The 20,620-nt window shown below is 47.5% G+C and overlaps 1 protein-coding gene across 1 annotated transcript; it reads right to left on the bottom strand.

The window, feature by feature from the left end:
• Window positions 1–13,165: 13,165 nt before the first annotated feature.
• On the bottom strand, window positions 13,166–13,489 carry LOC308237290 (uncharacterized protein; the record flags this gene model as incomplete). The annotated part of the gene is made up of 1 exon (XM_080647831.1): window positions 13,166–13,489. The coding sequence occupies one exon, from the start codon at window positions 13,487–13,489 to the stop codon at window positions 13,166–13,168; it is 324 nt and encodes a 107-aa protein (XP_080503957.1).
• Between the last annotated feature and the right edge of the window lie 7,131 nt (window positions 13,490–20,620).

The following is a 20,620-nucleotide window of genomic DNA, read 5'->3' as shown; positions in this document are numbered from 1 at the left end:
TTGGTTTGTTCTCTATATCTAGGAGTCTGTTTTGTTTTCTTTGTTCATTTGTTTTCTTCTTTAGATTCCACATCTAAGTAAAATCATACAGTATTTGTTTCCTCTAACATTTCACTTGGCATATTACCCTCTGGGTCCATTCATAGCACCCATCATATTCTGAGCAAATGGGAGGGGAAGGTGCTTACTAAGGGTGCACTGATGTGTTGATGGATCGAATAGATTGACTCATCAATGGATGGATGGGTGAATGGGTGGATGGGTGAATGGGTGGATGGATGAATGGGTGGATGGATGGATGGAGCCTAACTCAAAGGTGTTGAAGAAGGTCTGATGGAGGAAGAAGAAACTAGTCATCCAGGGAAGTAATGCTAAAAGCTTTGGTTTTTAGCTAATGCTACATTTTCCAGGGCCTGTAATACATGTTGAGGATAAACCAGTCATTTCGTTTATGTTATTTTCCCTGCTGGCTCATTTTGGGTTCTTCTGCTGATTCTCAATGGCTCCCCTGGAGCCAAGGCATGAAAGAGGAGACAGATGTAGGAAAGGAGGTTCAGATGCCCTAATTTGTAGACTATTTTTAAGAGAAAGGTTTGGTGGAGAGGGGTGGAGGTGAGTTGGGGGGTTGTAGAAGCCATAAAAAACAAGCAGTTTGGATTACTTGTGGGTATGAATTATCAAGCTACTTCAGTCTCCCATAAATGTGGGGAAATAAAAATAAAAGGCTAGTGGGTGGTGGGGGAATAGGCCAGGAGAATCCCCAACTGAAGAAAAACATGAACTGTGATTTTGGTCAAATATTGCTGGTATATATGTGGGTGTTGATTAAGCAATGTTGCATAGACTGTCTTCTAAGTATACATTTGGTTAACTTGAAGAAACTTTGGTCTTTTACTTGTGGGTGAATGTTTAAGCCCCTATCCTCAATTCCTTTTGGCCCATAAACCCTTAGAGTGTGTTCTCTAATTACAATTGATTTGCTTCAGTCTTTATCCTCCACTATATAGCCCTTGGCTGGAGATTCAGGTTTGAAGAGCAAAATACCACATCTGCAGGAATGTAAAATTGTCAAACAGCAAAATAATCAGACATTAGTGGCAGAGGAATTACATTTAATTGTTTGGAAAACAGGAGCAGAAGGGAACAGTGTGAGGGTAGGGTGTCTGGGCAGGCTAGCCAGGTTTCCAAAAGCCGACAGGGCGATGTAGGTACATGTCAGCAAAGACGATTCGACAAGTTAGGACCAGATCCTTGTCTGGGATGGAAATTGCTGCTGCCAATAAGGAAGTGGTAGAAATCGAGGAAGTTGTCATCCTGGTGCTACCTTTCTTGGAGCTTGGCTGCAGGTGAGTGCAGCTGACATCTGGCTGTTGGAGGGAGGTGCTTGATTTCTTGCTCTCTGCTTTTCCTGGGAGCTTGGCCTCTGGTCACATGCCCAGCCTCAGTTTTTCTGAGGTGAGGGGTAGCACTGCAGGGGTGCAGGGTAGCACTGCTGGGGTGGGGGGCAGCACTGCAGGGGTGCAGGATAGCACTGCTGGGGTGCAAGGTAGCACTGCAGGGGTGGGGGGCAGCACTGCATGGGTACGGGGTTGCACTGCTGGGGTGGGGGGCAGCACTGCATGGGTGCGGGGCAGCACTGCATGGGTGCGGGGTAACACTGCTGGGGTGGGCAGCACTGATTCTGCTGAGACATTCTGAGCTAGACGTGCAACTGGAAGAAGAAAGACAAAAAAATGAGGAACCCTAGAAGCTTCTGGGCCCAGGTAAACCTCCTGCTAAGTTCATGTCCTGCTCTGCTTTTCCTTTGCCCCCTGATCACCTTCCTAATTTAAGGTGTGTATGTGTGTGTGTGTGAATATAATTTGTAGCTAAATGTTTGTAAAGCATTTCAGCTCTTTCTGAGACAAGTAAAGAATAGAAGGAAGGAAGGAAGGAAGGAAGGAAGGAAGGAAGGAAGGAAGGAAGGAAGAAAGGAAGGAAGGAAGGGAGAGAGGGAGGAAGGGAGGGAGGGAGGAAGAAGGAAGATTGTCTGACTGGGATTAGCTGGAGAAATTAAACCTGAAGGACATTGGAGTGATGCCTGCATAGTGTGGCCATCAGCAAACTCATGAGTTTTGTGTTAAAGCCATCAATATTTCTTTGCACGAGCTCCAATGGTACAGAACAGACTTTTTGTGGAGAAGCAATGCATTCAGCTACCTCAAGAATGCGTCACTTCTAAAACCAGAGGACAGAAAAGGAATAGGCAACGCAGAAGCCACCAATGAAACCAAATGCTCCTCTGGCCATTGGGATGGTATTATTCCTTGGCTTTCATGAACATCCACTCTGTCTTCCTCTTTCCACAACCCTCTGTCTCTCTTACACACACACACACACACACACACACATACACACACTCCAACAGCCTCAAGTGTTTATGGGGACATAAGGCCAGTTCTCAGTAAAGCTGATAGATGAGATGGAATGTGAACTTCCTTGCCAAAGGTCCTCATCTCCCAGGCACACAGCCCCCACTTCCTTTGCCAAGAGTTACAAGCATTTCCCTGAAGCCTCTGCCCACACAAGAGAGGCAAAGTCACAGTCAATCTAAATTAAACAATTTTAGGAAACAATTTGGCCATATTCATGCTGCATCCCCATCTCACTGCACCCTCCCTCTGTCTCACTTTCACGCACTCTCTCTCTCACACACATTCCAAAAATATGGTTCCAAGCAAAGAAGGATTGGGAGGGGATTGTTGTCTGTTCTTTCTCCATTCCATGACACCTATCCCTCAGCACAGCGACTGGAGCCTTTCTAGAAGCACAGGTACTGCACATGAATCCAGCCTATGAGAGATACTTGCACCCACCCTGGCATTCCCCCCATCATGCTCTGCCTGCTGGAGGCCCCTGGTTCCGTTGGCTCACACTTACCAGGCCCACAGGAAGGATGGCTGGACAGGCTTCTAGTGGAATGCTGAGCTGAGCAGGGGCCAGGGCACCCTTTATACCAGTCCCAGACTTGCTGACTTCCTAGGTTGAAGGTGATGGCCTCATTCCACCACTGAAGTTGGTCAAAGTCCTCCAGCCCCTCCCTGGCTTATCACAGGCACCTGAAGTAAAAAAACAAACCCTCAGGGCCCCTATTCACAGACAAACAAAGCTCATGCCTGGCCAGAGGACCCTGGGGGCTCAGGCACCACAGCCTTATTCATGACCTGGGTCCCCTTTTTCCTATTGTTTTGTGACCTTAGCCAAGCATCTCTGAATCTCAAATTTTCCACCTGTAGACTGGGTTTATCCTCATATTAGACTGAGATTCATTTCCAAGGGCAAGAAATGGAAAGTTACGTTTCTCTCTGGAACATCCACACAGGGTCTATGATGTAAAGGTGGGAAGAATCACTTCTCATGAAGAAATGGGGTTCCTGGGGGTTCTCTTGGCAATTAGCCCACAGCCCATCTACTCTCAGGGCCTATCTATAGCTCTATGCTGTCAGGAAATAAACCCTGTCTTCAGGGGAGAGAGCTTTAGGCCCAACAGGGACAAATGGAAGGCTTCTAGGAGTCTCCTGCTATATGCCATGGCTCTCCAGGCCCCATATCCAAGACTATAGTTCAAAACCTCCCAAGAATAAAAACTCATAGAAATTCCAGACAAGAAAATAGGCATTTAATATATAATATATCAAATGATGACTGCTTTTTATGATGCTAAATCAACCACTTTCTAGAATTTTTGTGGAAATGCATAAAGGTATGAAGCTAAGACCAAATCATCTATTCCTTTCTCCACACCATTCTCTAAAAAGAGCTTTAAGTCATGTTACAGTTTAGGTACTGCAGAGTGTCCCTCCCCGATATTGGTGGTGACTCAGCATATCCGAAATGGAGTCCAAACTCACTGCCGTGATGTCAGAGACCCCTGCTAAGGGGCCTCAGTTCCCAGGAGAAGCCCCGTGCGCCCCACCTTGGGACTTGCCACTCCCAGGCCCCTGGCTCTTTGTGCCTCAGCATCAGCAGCAAGGCACAGACTATCCCATCTACAGGTTATCTTCTGGTTCACTTCGTGTCACTAATAACAATTGAGGGCCTTGGTTTGCATTTGGTCACTTGTCCATTTCCTGTCTCTCCCATTGGAAAATAAGCTTTATAAGGCAGGTGTTGCTTTGTTACAGAAAACCGAAGAAGAACAAAGCAATACTTAGAGAGATGGAGTTACTTTTATTACACGCGTGTCCAGAGGAAAATGTCTCTCAAATTCTGGGCCCCAACATGCAGGAATTTTCCCTATTTATATGTTTTTACCTTCTTTGTCTCCCAAATATGGGGTGTTTCCGGCCCCTTTTGCAAGTTCTTAAAGAGCCTGTATGTGCTGGGGCCTTGAGACCTTAACCAGAGGCCTGGCCTGGCGCCAGCACTGATAACCTTGTCTGGGGAAGGTTTAATGGCCTCTCTGAAGTGGGAGTAGTCTTAGCAAGCAAGAATTTACAGAAGCCAAATAGCAGGGTTAAACTTTCAAACAGCAGTTTTTATATAAGATAGATGCTTCAGCTTAGCCTGGAGTGTGCTCCACCATGTCCCCAGAACCCATCATAAGCACCACATGGATTTAGTGCTCTACAAATGTTAAGTGAAGGAAGGAAGGAATGGACCATGAATCTCACCACAAGGAGATAACTACTATCAAAGAAGGTAATGTTATCTGTGTGTTCATGTGTGTAAAAAAACAATTACGATATGGTTTTTAATAATTGTTTTATAGCTTATTTTGTGGACATTATTTATTTAAACCACTTCTTTACAAGCAAATCAAAAAAGAACTGTTAGAACAATATGAAGACAAATACTCTGCTGCTAGTGTGTCACAGATACGCAATGAGTGCCAGTGCAGACAAACCAAGCATGTGGTCAATGTGGGGCATCTCCCAATGTGTGGCCATCAGGGGCACCCACATCCTCTACCCGAGGCCAATGTGGTGCCTCCACATCGATGCCCCCTTCCTGGTGCATTTCCTTGCTCTCTGTTGGCCCCAGTCAAACAAGGCCTCTGTGTGCTTTGTTTGCGTCCTGTGCTTTTCTTCCTTTTTTCCTGTGGTTATTCCTCCTACTCAGGGCCTTAGCAGTCCTTTGCATTGTGGCCTCCATCCCTCCAGGAGGGGGAGCACCACCTCCATTTAGCAAATGAGGAAACTGAAACCCAGAGAGGTGAAGTGCCTTGGCCAAAGTCCTGTAGTTGGTAAGTAGTTGGGCCAAAGTCCTGTAGTTGGTAAGTAGTTGGGCCAGAACCCATCAGCTGGGTTCTAAGACAGAACTCTGTGCTGCCTCCTGCAGCCTCTACACAAACTACATGTTCTCTTTCCTTTTCACTGCATCCTGTGCAGGCAGGCAGGACAGAAGTGGCCAACGAGGCACCCTTGTAGTGGAGCCTGTGCCCAGAATGAGTGACCCAGCTTTACTAACCCAGGGAACTGGTCCACTGGGCCCACTCCCTTTAGATTGTAACTGAGCCTTTAGCATAGTCCTGTTGAAAGGCTGCTCTGGCTTCGTTTTATTTCTGACACAAGGGCTTACAAAGAGGAAGTCACAGTTAACAAGACATCTCCAAATGGAAGGTGCATCTTGAGCAGCAAGAATTGGGCTGGCCCTAACTGGTTTGGCTCAGTGGATAGAGCGTCGGCCTGCGGACTCAAGGGCCCCAGGTTCGGTTCTGGTCAAGGGCATGTACCTTGGTTGCAGGCACATACCCAGTGGAGAGTGTGCAGGAGGCAGCTGATTGATGTTCCTCTCATCAATGTTTCTAACTCTCTATCCTTCTCTCTTCCTCTCTGCAAAAAATCAATTAAAAAAAAAAGAATTGGGCTGAAGGTCCATGCAACCTGTCTTGGGACTTGTTTTCTCTGGTGACCTCAAAGGACAGTCTCTAATTTCAGCTAATGGAGTTTTCTCACAGAGACAGCTTTAATTACCGCTCAGCTCCCAGGCTTCCTCCCACAAAAGTCATCTGGCTCCCAGCCCTGGGACAGACAGTCCCTCTTGGTTGAACCTAGAAGTAGAAGGAGCTCCTGATCAGCCCCACTGAGAGCCATGTTTGCTGCTCTTTTGGCACCTGTGTGGGTCCTGAGCACATGCTTGGCCTTGCTCATCTCTTCACAAAGTTTCTGCTGTCTGATCCTATCTCTTCAACTTTCCCTCTTTTCACATCCCCTCTTCTGCACACAGGGATCACCATCATCCTGGGAGAGCAAAGCCAACACTCTACTCACTACCCAATCTGTTCTAAAGAGTGTCAAAAAGAGCTTTTTTTGATCAAGACTCTGATTTTACATCTTTCATCCCAGGGGGCCCAGTCATAATACAAGATATGATGGGAGACCAGCAGAAAACTCTATTAAGATTATGGTAGCAGCCCTAACTGGTTTGGCTCAGTGGATAGAGCATCGGCCTGAGAACTGAAAGGTCCCAGGTTCGATTCCGGTCAAGGGCATGTACCTTGGTTGCGGGCACATCCCCAGTGGGAGGTGTGCAGGAGGCAGCTGATCGATGTTTCTCTCCCATTGATGTTTCTCACTCTCTATCCCTCTCCCTTCCTCTCTGTAAAAAAATCAATAAAATATATATTTTTTAAAAAAGAAGATTATGGTAGCAAGTGGCACTTTCCTGATTATTCACAAAGAGAATAGCATATATGCAAGCATGTACACACACACACACACACACACACACACACACACAAACGCGCGCGCGCACTATTCTGAGCCAATTTCAAGCAGAGAATGGAGTAAGAACATTCCATGAAGACTTGAATGAAAGGTGGCTGACTGCTGTCAATTGGTCTTAAAAACCACAAGCTAATCTCCCCACAGAAATCCTCTAGCTCCATGCACATTTGACTTGCCATTTAGTCTTTCTTTCTTCAAGGCCATGAACAGCAAGTCAAAGGGTTCCTGGCCAGTTCCTATGGGGCCAGAGGTGGCATCTAAGCATTCCATTGGACATGGCCCAGAGTTCTCTCTCTACCAAGGACTCTGAGAAATGCAAATGAGAACAACTCAGCCCTGCTTGCCTAGGAAAAGTTTTCAGGTTAAACTTTGGGGGAAAGAAGATGAGCTTGCATGAAAGACAGGTCTATATTGGAGTCCCAGCTTGTCTGCTACTAGCTGTGTGGTCTTGGGCAAAGTTTACTACTTCTTTGGCTCATATTTTCATATGCAAAGTAAGATTTTTATCTTTTATATTAGTAATAAATATTGTATAAAATAGCAGTGTTAAAATCCTAGTATAGTGTAAGCAGGTTAGTGCTAAGATTGAGTAATATTAAAATACAGATATTTATTTTAGCTAGGTTTGCTCTGTGCCTTTTCAAAGAAGCCATACAAAATGTCTGATACCTGAGAGTCCCCATTCCAGCCTTACCTCTTTATGGCTTTTGCATGACTGTAACTTGTTTGAAGAAGGGATTCAATAAAGATCACAGTGAGTCACCTCAGACTGAGTCAGGAGATGAAGGAAGCTGATAAAGAACCAGCAAGTGCCACATTGTCTCCTGGATCACGTGGGTGGCAGAACGTCTCTGTCCAGTGCACTTTATTCACAGCTATGATGCCTTCTCACCCATTGAAGGTGACCTTGTTCCTCAGCCCTTGGGGACCAAGGAGTCTCCAGCCAAAGGGCACCCTGGAGAGCTGAGGACAGAGAGAATGGTTTCCTTTTGCTTTCATTGAAGAGTGAGATGGAAGCAGCCATAGTCTAATACCTAATGGCTGGGGTGAACATTCCAGAAGACAAGGGACTAAGATAATTTCCAAGGAGCCAGGAGTCGCTGTCAATAATGACTGTTCTCTACCCTGGAGAGAACCCCCGACAACACCAGCCCTGACATGCACACAGGGACACAGGTGGCACCACTGTGAGTTGGGAGGAGTTTCAGCAGAACTAGGTGGAGGCCAAGCGACTGTGTCTCAGCGCCAGTCATTTGTAATCCCCCAGGAATGACAGGCAGCCGAGCCTCATGTGAAAACATGCAGGAAAAGGCAGAGCCAACTGACCTGGGCCACACCCACAGCAGGGCCCAGCCACTGGATTCCTGGTGGCTAGAGCTGGGGCCTCTCTGTGAAAGCCATCACCAGCTGGGGATCCCCCTGAGGCAGAACAGGGTGTATGCCCCCACCTAGTGACAGCGGTGCCTTCACTTTCCCAGGGGACGTGTGAAGGAGGAAATGAATGAGGGATGGGCAGACCACCCCTGTCTGTCTGCTTGAGCCTCTTATTTTGATCTTGAAGCTTGTTTATTCTCATTTTTGTGCTTAGAAAAGTTAAGTAAGTTGGCCAAGGTTACTCAATACAAAGTAGGGAAGTGGGGATTGAACCTGGGTCTTTCAGGCTCCAAGAGGGGTGGGTATATTTTTCCTGCACTTACCCCCATCCATGGTCTTCCTTTACTTGGAATATATAGCTCTATTCTTTTTAAAATATTGCTTTATTGTTGAAAGTATTACATATGTCCCATAGCTCTATTCTTCTCAGAGGAAGGCACCCCTCCTTCCAAGCCCTCAGCATCACACCCTTCATCCTGGGATCTCTGTTCCATGGAAATGCACTCAAGGTCAATGGTCAGACATCCCCATGGAATCTGGCAGAGACCTGGGGAAAGGTGACAAGACAGGCCACTGAAACTGAGAACAGAGGCTGGACTCTGTTGGGAGCATTGCACATGAGCGACAATGACAGTGTCTGTGCTTATGTGTTCAAGTGTCTGAGTATGTGTGAATATGTGTTTGAGTGTGATTGACAACATGCAATTATGTATAGTGTGTGGTGAGTTATGACCTTATGTGAGAGCTAATGAATGTATATGTGTGGGGGGAATATGAAAGTGAGTGTGGAAGCATGCATGGGTGTGCAAGAGTGAGTGTGCACAGGGCTGATATAATAGGTATACAGAGCTTTGCACAGGTGTTGCTGAACCCATGCTTCAAACATGAAAACGACTTCTGTAATGGATATCAAATACCACTACACAAACTCTCCTCACCACCAGTGGCCCTGCCACCACCCTGGATGCCCAGCTCAGTCTTCAACACCCTCAAGAAATTAAGGGGCAGTGCCTGTCCCACAGGGATCTCTGTGATGCTGTTCCAGCTCTGCTTCATGCCTAATGCCAGTCTCCAAAGCTGTAGAATTTACTTTAACTAACAACCCTCTGTGTGTGATTTTTGTGAGTGTGTGAACAGGCATGAGTGTGCATCCCTGTCCTGTGCAACAAGTGTGAGTGTAAGACTGGGTCTTGCCTTCCCAATGGATTCATGCATTGCAAGTCTTGGAAAGGCAAGATTCTGCTTTGTGCTTCTTCCAATCATTACCATGTTGCAAAGGATACAGACCCAAGAGCCAGATGGTCCCAATTTTGAATCTTGGCTCTGCCAACTACAAGCTGTTATTACTCTGAGCAGGTAAGGAACTTCTCAGAGTTTCAGTCCAAAATTAATGGGAGTAGCAATACCTATCTCAACAAGGTGGTGTTATGTGTGTAAATGCTTAGCACATCCTGGGTCAGTAAGGTCCCTGCCTTGTGAATGCTTTCTCAGCTTATGGGCCTCAGATTCACCTCCAGGGAGCAAAGCCTGTCTCAAGAAGCCATGGCTGATTGTGTAAACTGACAGGTGAGAATCACTGTGGGCAGAGCTGCCTGGGACTGCCTTGAGAGCAGGATCCTCCGTGGGCAGGTATCCAAAAAGGGAGAAAAGGGCAATCGCCAAATGACGTAATTTTTCCTGAGACTAAATCTTGTTTCTCCCTGTGACACCCACTCAGACCCTTTGCTTTCCTTAACTGGTCCTTTCCTTTGGCCCTAAAATAAACCCTGTCCCTCATACCTTTGTGTCACTAAAGGTCTGGAGCTCCTGTCCTCAGGTTGGTGGGAATAAGCAGAGGTTGCTGCCTGTGGGCTTGCTGCCTGTCAGGACTTGGAGAATACTAATCAAGACAAAGCTAACATTGATCAAACACTTATTATGGGTCATGCTATGCTTGTTATTTATTTACATATCTCATTGAAATGCACCCCTCCCCTTTTACCCCAAGAGATGTTCTCCCCACGATGCACATGAGAAAAGTGAGACCAAGGAAAGTTAATGTAACTCATTTTAGGTTACACAGCACAAGAGGAGTGGTTCTGGGATCCAGACCCAGCATAATGGACATAAGAGAAAAATCAACAGGATGGTCCCCACACAAGCACCTGTACACCTATGGTAGTGGAGAAAACAAAATGAAGCCCAGAGATGCAAAATTAAACCTAATATTTAGCTGCTGAGTGAGAGAGGGTAAGGAAAGAGAATCCAAATGAGAAAGGAAAGTTTATGTATGGGGGTGAGGGTAAGAGGGAAGGCATTTGGAGAGTGTGCTGAATGAGATGTGTAAAGGTGGGGGCAGTTTAAAACTTCCCATCATTCTCAGGGAGTTCACTTAAGGTTTACATAACTTGTCAATGCATTTTATGTCCTACTTGAGTTGAGTGTTATGAGCCATACGTCACAAGATTGGAGCCATCTTCTGTGGTGTCCAGCTGGTGTGGGTGGCTACAGAGGCCACGCTTTCCAACCATTATGGACCAGGACTTAGATGCTGGAGGGCTGGCTCTCCTGGGCACACTTGACACTCATGGCAGTGGCTCATGCTGTGCCCAGTTGTGGAATGCGCTCCTCCCTGACTGGCAAATCCACTGTCATTCCATTCTAAATCCCACATTCTCCAGGCATTCCTCACTGGATAGACACTCCTGGGAGTCCGTTGGTTGGTGCCATGATGACAGAGATGGCCAAGTTCTCCTTCCTCTCCTCAACAGCCCTCATTGTCCCCTCTCTATCTCTTTTGAACTCTGAGGGCAGGAATGAGGGACCCGTCCTGCCCACTCATAGCTTAATTGGATGCCACTTTGTCTAATTCTTGTCTCAGTTAGGTCTTCTTATGGGCATGCTTAAACCAAGAGGCCCAGGGCCTTGTGCTGTGTTCTATGCTTCTTAATCCCTTTCCCCTTTTCATGCATCTTTCCAACCCCACCCCTCTAGCTATCATCGATTTGTTCTCTGTATCTAGGAGTCTGTTTGTTTGTTTGTTTGTTTGTTTGTTCATTTGTTTTCTTCTTTAGATCCCACATCTAAGTGAAATCCTACAGTATTTGTTTTCCTCTGTCTGACTTATTTCACCTGGCATACTACCCTCTGGGCCCATCCATAGCACCCACACATTCTGAGCAATTAGGGCGCACTGATGGGTTGATGGATGGAACAGATGGACTCATTAATGGATAGATGGATGGAGCCTAACTCAAAGGCATTGAAGAAGGTATGATGGAGAACAAAGAGCCCAGCCATCCAGGGAAGCAATGCTAAAAGCTTGGTCTTTAGCTAATACTACATTCTCCAGGGACTGTAATACATGTTGAGGATGACCCAGAGTTTTAGTTTACATTATTTTCTCTGCTGGCCTCTTTGGGTACTTCTGCTGATTCTCAGTGGCTCCCTTGAAGCTGAAGCATGAAAGGGGAGACAGGTGTAAGAGAGTACGTTCAAATACCTGAATTTGTAGACTGTTTTTAAAGAGATATTTTGTGGAAAGACTATTTTTTAAGAGAAAGAGTTGGTGGAGAAGGGTGGAGGTAGTTGGGGGGAGGGTAGTGGAAGCAATAGAAGCAAGAAGATTGGATTACCTGTGGGTCTGAATTATCTGGCTCCCTCAATCCCTCACCAATGTATGGAAATGAAAATAAATGACTTGTATGGGGAAATAGCCCAAGAGAATCCCCAACTGAAGAAAAATGGAAACTGACTTTTTTTTTTTTTCAGAGAAAAATCATGAACAGAGCTTCTTTTTTATTTTTAACTAGAGGCCCGGTGCATGAATTCATGCACCAGTGGGGTCCTCAGCCTGGCCTGTGGGATTGGGCTGAAATTGGCTCTCTGACATCCCCTGAGGGGTCCCGGATTGTGAGAGGGTGCAGGCCAGGCCAAGGGACCCCACAGGTGCACAATTAGGGCCAGGGAGGGACACAGGAGGTTGGCCAGCTGGGAAGGGACTGTGGTAGGGCTCCAGGGCATGTCTAGTCCATCTCACTCAGTCCTGATTGGCTGGACCCCAGCAGCAAGCTAACCTACCAGTCAGAGCATCTGTTCCCTGGTGGTCAGTGCACGTCATAGCTACTGGTTGAAGGTCGACTGTCTGCCCCCTGGGGTCAGTGCACATAATAGTGAGTGGTTGAGCAGTCTTAGCATATCATTAGTATATTATGCTTTGATTGGTTGAACGGACAACTGGACAACCAGACACTTAGCATATTAGGCTTTTATTATATAGGATCCTCACCTGAGCATATTTTTCCATTGAGTTTTAGGGAGATTGGAAGAGAGAGGGAAGGACAGAGAGAAACATTGATATGATAGAAACTTATCGATTGTTTGCCTCCTGCATGAACGCTGACCAGAACCCGGGCCAGACTAGAGCAGGAAGTGTGATTTTGATGAAATATTGCCTGTGCACATGTGTGTGTTGGTTATGCAATGTTTGCATAGACTGTCTTTACATTACATATTTGGTCTTTTCCTTTACTTTTGGGTGAATGTTTAAGGCCCTATCCTCAAGTTCTTTTGACCCATAAGCCTTCGGTGTGTGTTCTCTGAATCACAATTGATTTGCCTCAGTCTTTCTCCTCCACTATGTAGCTCTTAGCTCTGGTTTGAGGAGCCAAATACCAAATCTACAGGAATGTAAAGTTGTCAAACAGCAAAACAGTCAGACATTAGTGCCAGAGGAATTACATTTAATTGTTTGGAAAACAGGGGCAAAAGTGAACTGTGAGAGGGGAATGTGTCAAGGCAAGTTGCCCAGGTTTCCAAGAAGCCGACAGGGTGATGTAGGTACATGTCAGCAAAGATGATTAGATAGTTTAGGACCAGATCCTTGTCTGATATAGAAATTGCAGCTGCCAATTAATAAGCGGTAGAGATTGAGGAAGTTGCCATCCTGGTGCTGCCTTCTCCCTGGTGTGGGTGAGTGTGGCTGACATCTGGCTGTTGGAAGGAAGGGGTTGATTTCTTGCTCTCTGCTTTTCCTGGGGCTTGGCCTCTGGTCACAATGTCCAGGCTTATTTCTACCTGTACCTCTGGCACTGCTGGGAAGGGAGTCAGCACTGCTTGGGTGGGCCACAGCATTGCTTGGGTGGGGGGCAGCACTGCTTGGGTGGGGGGCAGCATTGCATGGGTGGGGGGCAGCACTGCTGAGGTGGGGGACAGCACTGCTTGGGTGGGGGGCAGCATTGCATGGGTGGGGGGCAGCACTGCTTGGGTGGGGGGCAGCACTGCTGAGGTGGGGGGCAGCACTGCATGGGTGGGGGGCAGCACTGCTGAGGTGGGGGGCAGCACTGCATGGGTGGGGGGCAGCACTGCTGAGGTGGGGGGCAGCACTGCTGAATTGGGGGACAGCACTGCTTCTGCTTCTGCTGAGACATTCTGGGCTGGACGTGTAACTGAAAGAAAAAAGACAAAAAATGAGGAACCCTAAAAGCCTCCGGGCCCAGGTGAACCTCCTGCCAAGTTCATGTCCTGCTCTGCTTTTCCTTTGCCCCCTGATCACCTTCCTAATTTAAGGTGTGTGTGTGTGTGTGTGTGTGTGTGTGTGTGTGTGTGTGTGTGTGATATAAATTGTAGCTAAATGTTTGTAAAGCATTTCAACCCTTTCTGAGACAAATAAAGAACAGAAGGAAGGAAGGAAGGAAGGAAGGAAGGAAGGAAGGAAGGAAGGAAGGAAGGAAGGAAGGAAGGGAAGGGAAGGAGGGAGGAAGGAAGGGAAGGAGGGAGGAAGGAAAGGGAAGCAAACAAAAAATAAACAAGAAGGAGAGAGAGAAGAAAAGTTGGGGAGAGGGAGAACAAAAGTAATACGCTGTTATGGCAAAGACTATGGCATCTGGACCAGGATTACCTGGAATTTGAGGATTGGCTAAAGCATTAACTAGCTGTGTAACTGAACAAGTTACTTAAATTTCTGCACTCACTTCTCTCAGGGCTATTGTAAGGATTAACAACTACATAAAAATACATACATACAAAGGTGCATACATACATATGTAAATGAATGCGTGTTTATGTGAGTTTGTTCACACACAGGGTACCTAGCACATGATAAGCACTGTGTGTTTCAATTTATTAAGTAATTTCTGAAAATTCAAAAAGGGTGCAAAGGAGCATCTTAAACACACCCTAAGAGAAGTTATAGCAAAGAGGCATCTAGAGATGAAATGGACCTTTTAAATTCTTAATTACAGTGAAGAAAGCAAAACTCAGAGAAGGAAGTAATTGTTCTCCAGTCGCTCAGCATCAAGAGGAAGCCAGTGGAAATCGGGGTCCCTGGTTCCCGGAGCGAGCGGGACCTGGCCACTGCGACACATCCTCTTATCCCTGTTTTTCTGTCCTCCTCAGGCCTCTGCACTTCGACTCCCTGAAGCAGCCTGCTATCCTTCTCCCTGAATCCACCTCTCCCTTAAAGGGCAGTTCTGAGGGTCGCTCTGCCTCCCAGCTGGTGCCCCCTTCTCCTTCTACCAAGTCTGTCTTGAACCTGGCAAGATTCAACCCCAGCAGGAGCCTCAGGACACAGGCCTCTGAGCAGACACACCCCATCTCAGCCCACCTTCCACCACTCCTCACAGGACTTGCAGACTGAGCCAGATTGGTCCCAAACGATACGAAGGAGAGTGATGCCCAAACCACCCAGAGCTCCAGCCTCTGCTCCTGCTCAGAGTTTGGGAGCCTGTGGAGCAAGGTTGTGAGGAGCAGCGCCACATTGCCAGACTTACCCAAGTTCACCGGAGCTTCTGAAGTGTGGCAGTGCCAAGCGGTATGGGATGCTCTGAGCCTATCCACCTTTTATACCTGCCCAAGGCCACTAGGTAGCCTAGGATTGGGGTGTCCTAATTAGTCCCTAGTTACAATAGGATCCACCTATCCTTCCTCAAATTTTAGGTTTTACTCATCCCAGGGCTGGCAGCCACCCTCTTGGCATGGCGGGACTTGGGGATGACGGTGCCTTCACTCTGGCCTGACCACTCCTCCCCATCACTTTACAAGGTCTGGCTGCTTTGGATTTCCAAACCCACTCGTGACTTTTGACTTAGAACCTTGGCATCTGGGATGGTCCCAAGGGAGCATTCAGGACAGTGCTGAATGTGTTGGGGGGTGGGGTTGGTGAGGGCAGCTTTCGGGGATGTTCTGGTTGGTGGAGAGGAGGTGGTGGGCTGGGTAGGGTATGCTGAGAGCATTGTTTGAAGGGAAACTTAGCAACTGAGGGGGTGAATGGCTCACTGGGAGCCCATTTAAAGTCAGCAATGCTATGACTTTGACTTAACCAAGGCTCAGAGATGCATTCACCTGAATGGGTGGGAAGTGGCTTGGGGTCCTTGCCTATTATTAATTAAACAATAAATTGAGGCCATAGCCCTCTGTTCTGCTGGAATAGAGAAAACCATTAGGCTCCATTAAAAGAAACTGGGTGGTTACAGCAGACAGTACTTACCTCCCCATCTCTTTACATATGTATGTATACGTCATCTAGACTCCCTGGTTGCCCAGCAAATGATTATCATGAGGTGGAGGGGGTGGAGGAACCAAGAAGCACTGACTTAGAATGAGCTCCTGGAGGAGTCACCTGGGCTGGTCCTAGATCCAGAGCTCTGAGATACCCATTCCTGACTCTTCCCCCACTCCTGTTAGGGATTCCAGGACAAAGAGGGATGACACAGGTTTGGATGCTCTGCACGTGTCTGACAAAGGATAAATCATGTCTCTACAAAATCTCCAAGTGGTGTTCAGGTTGAGGTTCTCACCTTTCCCAGTTGGGTGACCTTGGGCACTTAATGTCTTTGAGCTTCGGTTTCCCCATCTGCTAGAGAGGATGAAAACATCATGCTGCATGTCAGCAGTCAGGTTAAAATGGACAACACGTGTAAAGTATGTGCATAGTGTTTGGCACAACATAAGTGCTCAACCAGGTTGGGTGCTACATGGAACTGGGCTCTGAATACTGGGACAAGACACACCCTAAGAAGTATGGAATAGATAGCTGCAAAATTTGAAGGCAAGTAGTGGCACTTGCCATCCAGTGTCATAAGAAGTTGGCTGAGAGAACTGAAAATAGGAAAGCTAGTCCCGAGGGTGCCACGGTTTAAATTTCAGACATGAAATTTAGCCATTGCTCTACTGAAAGCCTTACAATATCCCAAGATCTTGGGATGTCACACTGCCACAACTAGGAGACAGGCTTGGAGATGAATGGTTTCTCACTCAAACCACGGTCCTGACTCCCTGGTATCACAGGCTTGGGCTAGTACCTGAGAGAGACCCAGAGCCATCCAGGCCTCCCTGGGAAGGGGATCACTTGGACATGGTGTGATCCCCCACTCTCAGAACTGGTCCTGTGAGTAGAATGGGAGAATAAAACTGATCAGGTCCTCTTATCCCACTCCTCCTTCCAAATCTTAGAGATATTTTCTGATTTTCTGACTGGGATTAGCTGGAGAAATCAAACCCAAAGGACACCGGAGTGATGCCTGCATAGTGTGGCCATCAGCTAACTCATGAGTTTTGTGATAAATCCACTGATCTTTCTTTGAATGAGCCCCAGTCACTCAGAGCAGTCTTTTTGTGGTGGAATCAGCTACCTCAAGAATGCATCGCTTCTACAACGAGAGGACAGAAAAGGAATAGGCAACGTAGAAGCCACCAATGAAACCAAATGCTCCTCCGGGTATCTGGGTGGTATTATTCCTTGGCTTCATGAACATCCACTCTGTCTTGCTCTTTCCCCAGTGCTCTGTCTCTCTTACACACACACACACACACACACACACACACACACACACCAACAGCCCCAAGTGTTTATGGGGGCATAAGGCCAGTTCTCAGTAAGGCTAATGGAATGTGGACCTCCCTGCCACCGGTCCTCATCTCCCAGGCACACAGCCTCCACTTCCTTTGCCTCCCTCCCATTGCGAAGGCTCTATTTGGCCCCCAAGTACATTTTCTCCTTCAGGTTTTCCTTTGGGTTCATCTCATCCTCATTGTACTTGCAGGAACATGAGCATGACAGTGAGGTAGTAAGGATGAGGGGTATGTATTGGAGGAAGGAGGTGGGAGGGGGACCTACTCCCCAGGATGTCTTTGGCTTGAAAACAGATAACCATCTGCTCAGTTTCTATAGGATGTCCCCCAAAATGTATACACACTTTAACAGCTGACAGCTCAACTTTGAAAATAAAATGTATTTTAATAAACACTTCCCTTATAATTATTCAAAGTCTGTGTATACATTTGGGGGGGGTGATGCCCTATAGCTCCAGACACCTGTTAGCATATACAGCCTGAGAGGACCAGGGCCTAGCCGTGTAGCAGGGCAGGAGCTGAGCTTCCAAGGGACCCAGTCAGTCATCCCATGCACAGAAAGCAGACCCCCGCCAGGTACTCTGGGGACTGGGGAACGGAGTGTCACACAGACTCAGTCCTCAAGGAGCTTGTGATCTTCTTGGGGAGATGAAGCCAAGGAATCAGACCACCCAGATGCCCAGAGGAGCATTTGGTTTCATTGGTGGCTTCCAGGTGGCCTATTCCTTTTCGGTCCTCTGGCTGTAGAAGCGATGCATTCATGAGGTAGCTGATTCCACCACAGAAAGACAGCTCCAAGTGACTGGGGCTCATGCAAAGAAAGATCACTGGATTTAACACAAAACTCATGAGTTAGCTGATGGCCATGCTATGCAGGTATCACTCCGGTGTCCTTGGGGAGTGTGACAGAGGCACTGGAGCTGCGAGGCAGACGCCATGAGTCAGGACCTGAGGGTGGCATGGGAGCTCAGAGGAGTGGTAGGGCTCCAGGGCATGTCTAGTCCATCTCACTCAGTCCTGATTGGCTGGACCCCAGCAGCAAGCTAACCTACCAGTCAGAGCATCTGTTCCCTGGTGGTCAGTGCACGTCATAGCTACTGGTTGAAGGTCGACTGTCTGCCCCCTGGGGTCAGTGCACATCATAGTGAGTGGTTGAGCAGTCTTAGCATATCATTAGCATATTATGCTTTGATTGGTTGAACGGACAACTGGACAACCAGACACTTAGCATATTAGGCTTTTATTATATAGGATCCTCACCTGAGCATATTTTTCCATTGAGTTTTAGGGAGATTGGAAGAGAGAGGGAAGGACAGAGAGAAACATTGATATGATAGAAACTTATCGATTGTTTGCCTCCTGCATGAACGCTGACCAGAACCCGGGCCAGACTAGAGCAGGAAGTGTGATTTTGATGAAATATTGCCTGTGCACATGTGTGTGTTGGTTATGCAATGTTTGCATAGACTGTCTTTGCATTACATATTTGGTCTTTTCCTTTACTTTTGGGTGAATGTTTAAGGCCCTATCCTCAAGTTCTTTTGACCCATAAGCCTTCGGTGTGTGTTCTCTGAATCACAATTGATTTGCCTCAGTCTTTCTCCTCCACTATGTAGCTCTTAGCTCTGGTTTGAGGAGCCAAATACCAAATCTACAGGAATGTAAAGTTGTCAAACAGCAAAACAGTCAGACATTAGTGCCAGAGGAATTACATTTAATTGTTTGGAAAACAGGAGCAAAAGTGAACTGTGAGAGGGGAATGTGTCAGGGCAAGCTGCCCAGGTTTCCAAGAAGCCGACAGGGCGATGTAGGTACATGTCAACAAAGATGATTAGACAGTTTAGGACCAGATCCTTGTCTGATATGGAAATTGCAGCTGCCAATTAATAAGCGGTAGAGATTGAGGAAGCTGCCATCCTGGTGCTGCCTTCTCCCTGGTGTGGGTGAGTGTGGCTGACATCTGGCTGTTGGAAGGAAGGGGTTGATTTCTTGCTCTCTGCTTTTCCTGGGGCTTGGCCTCTGGTCACAATGTCCAGGCTTATTTCTATCTGTACCTCTGGCACTGCTGGGGAGGGAGTCAGCACTCTTTGGGTGGGCCACAGCATTGCTTGGGTGGGGGGCAGCACTGCTTGGGTGGGGGACAGCACTGCTTGGGTGGGGGGCAGCACTGCATGGGTGGGGGGCAGCACTGCATGGGTGGGGGGCAGCATTGCTTGGGTGGGGGGCAGCACTGCTTGGGTGGGGGACAGCACTGCTTGGGTGGGGGGCAGCACTGCATGGGTGGGGGGCAGCACTGCTGAGGTGGGGGACAGCACTGCTTGGGTGGGGGGCAGCACTGCATGGGTGGGGGGCAGCACTGCTTGGGTGGGGGGCAGCACTGCTGAGGTGGGGGGCAGCACTGCATGGGTGGGGGGCAGCACTGCATGGGTGGGGGGCAGCACTGCTGAGGTGGGGGGCAGCACTGCATGGGTGGGGGGCAGCACTGCTGAGGTGGGGGGCAGCACTGCTGAATTGGGGGACAGCACTGCTTCTGCTTCTGCTGAGACATTCTGGGCTGGACGTGCAACTGAAAGAAGAAAGACAAAAAATGAGGAACCCTAAAAGCCTCCGGGCCCAGGTGAACCTCCTGCCAAGTTCATGTCCTGCTCTGCTTTTCCTTTGCCCCCTGATCACCTTCCTAATTTAAGGTGTGTGTGTGTGTGTGTGTGTGTGTGTGTGTGTGTGATATAAATTGTAGCTAAATGTTTGTAAAGCATTTCAACCCTTTCTGAGACAAATAAAGAACAGAAGGAAGGAAGAAAGGAAGGAAGGAAGGAAGGAAGGAAGGAAGGAAGGAAGGAAGGAAGGAAGGGAAGGAGGGAGGAAGGAAAGGGAAGCAAACAAAAAATAAACAAGAAGGAGAGAGAGAAGAAAAGTTGGGGAGAGGGAGAACAAAAGTAATACGCTGTTATGGCAAAGACTATGGCATCTGGACCAGGATTACCTGGAATTTGAGGATTGGCTAAAGCATTAACTAGCTGTGTAACTGAACAAGTTACTTAACTTTCTGCACTCACTTCTCTCAGGGCTATTGTAAGGATTAACAACTATATAAAAATACATACATACAAAGGTGCACACATACATATGTAAATGAATGCGTGTTTATGTGAGTTTGTTCACACACAAGGTACCTAGCACATGATAAGCACTGTGTGTTTCAATTTATTAAGTAATTTCTGAAAATTCAAAAAGGGTGCAAAGGAGCATCTTAAACACACCCTAAGAGAAGTTATAGCAAAGAGGCATCTAGAGATGAAATGGACCTTTTAAATTCTTAATTACAGTGAAGAAAGCAAAACTCAGAGAAGGAAGTAATTGTTCTCCAGTCGCTCAGCATCAAGAGGAAGCCAGTGGAAATCGGGGTCCCTGGTTCCCGGAGCGAGCGGGACCTGGCCACTGCGACACATCCTCTTATCCCTGTTTTTCTGTCCTCCTCAGGCCTCTGCACTTCGACTCCCTGAAGCAGCCTGCTATCCTTCTCCCTGAATCCACCTCTCCCTTAAAGGGCAGTTCTGAGGGTCGCTCTGCCTCCCAGTTGGTGCCCCCTTCTCCTTCTACCAAGTCTGTCTTGAACCTGGCAAGATTCAACACCAGCAGGAGCCTCAGGACACAGGCCTCTGAGCAGACACACCCCATCTCAGCCCACCTTCCACCACTCCTCACAGGAC

Source organism: Plecotus auritus, assembly GCF_963455305.1.
Source record: "Plecotus auritus genome assembly, chromosome: 12".
Classification (NCBI taxonomy): Eukaryota; Metazoa; Chordata; class Mammalia; order Chiroptera; family Vespertilionidae; genus Plecotus; species Plecotus auritus.
The sequence above is the reverse complement of the archived record's forward strand: the minus strand, read 5'-3'. Positions and strand labels throughout refer to the sequence as shown.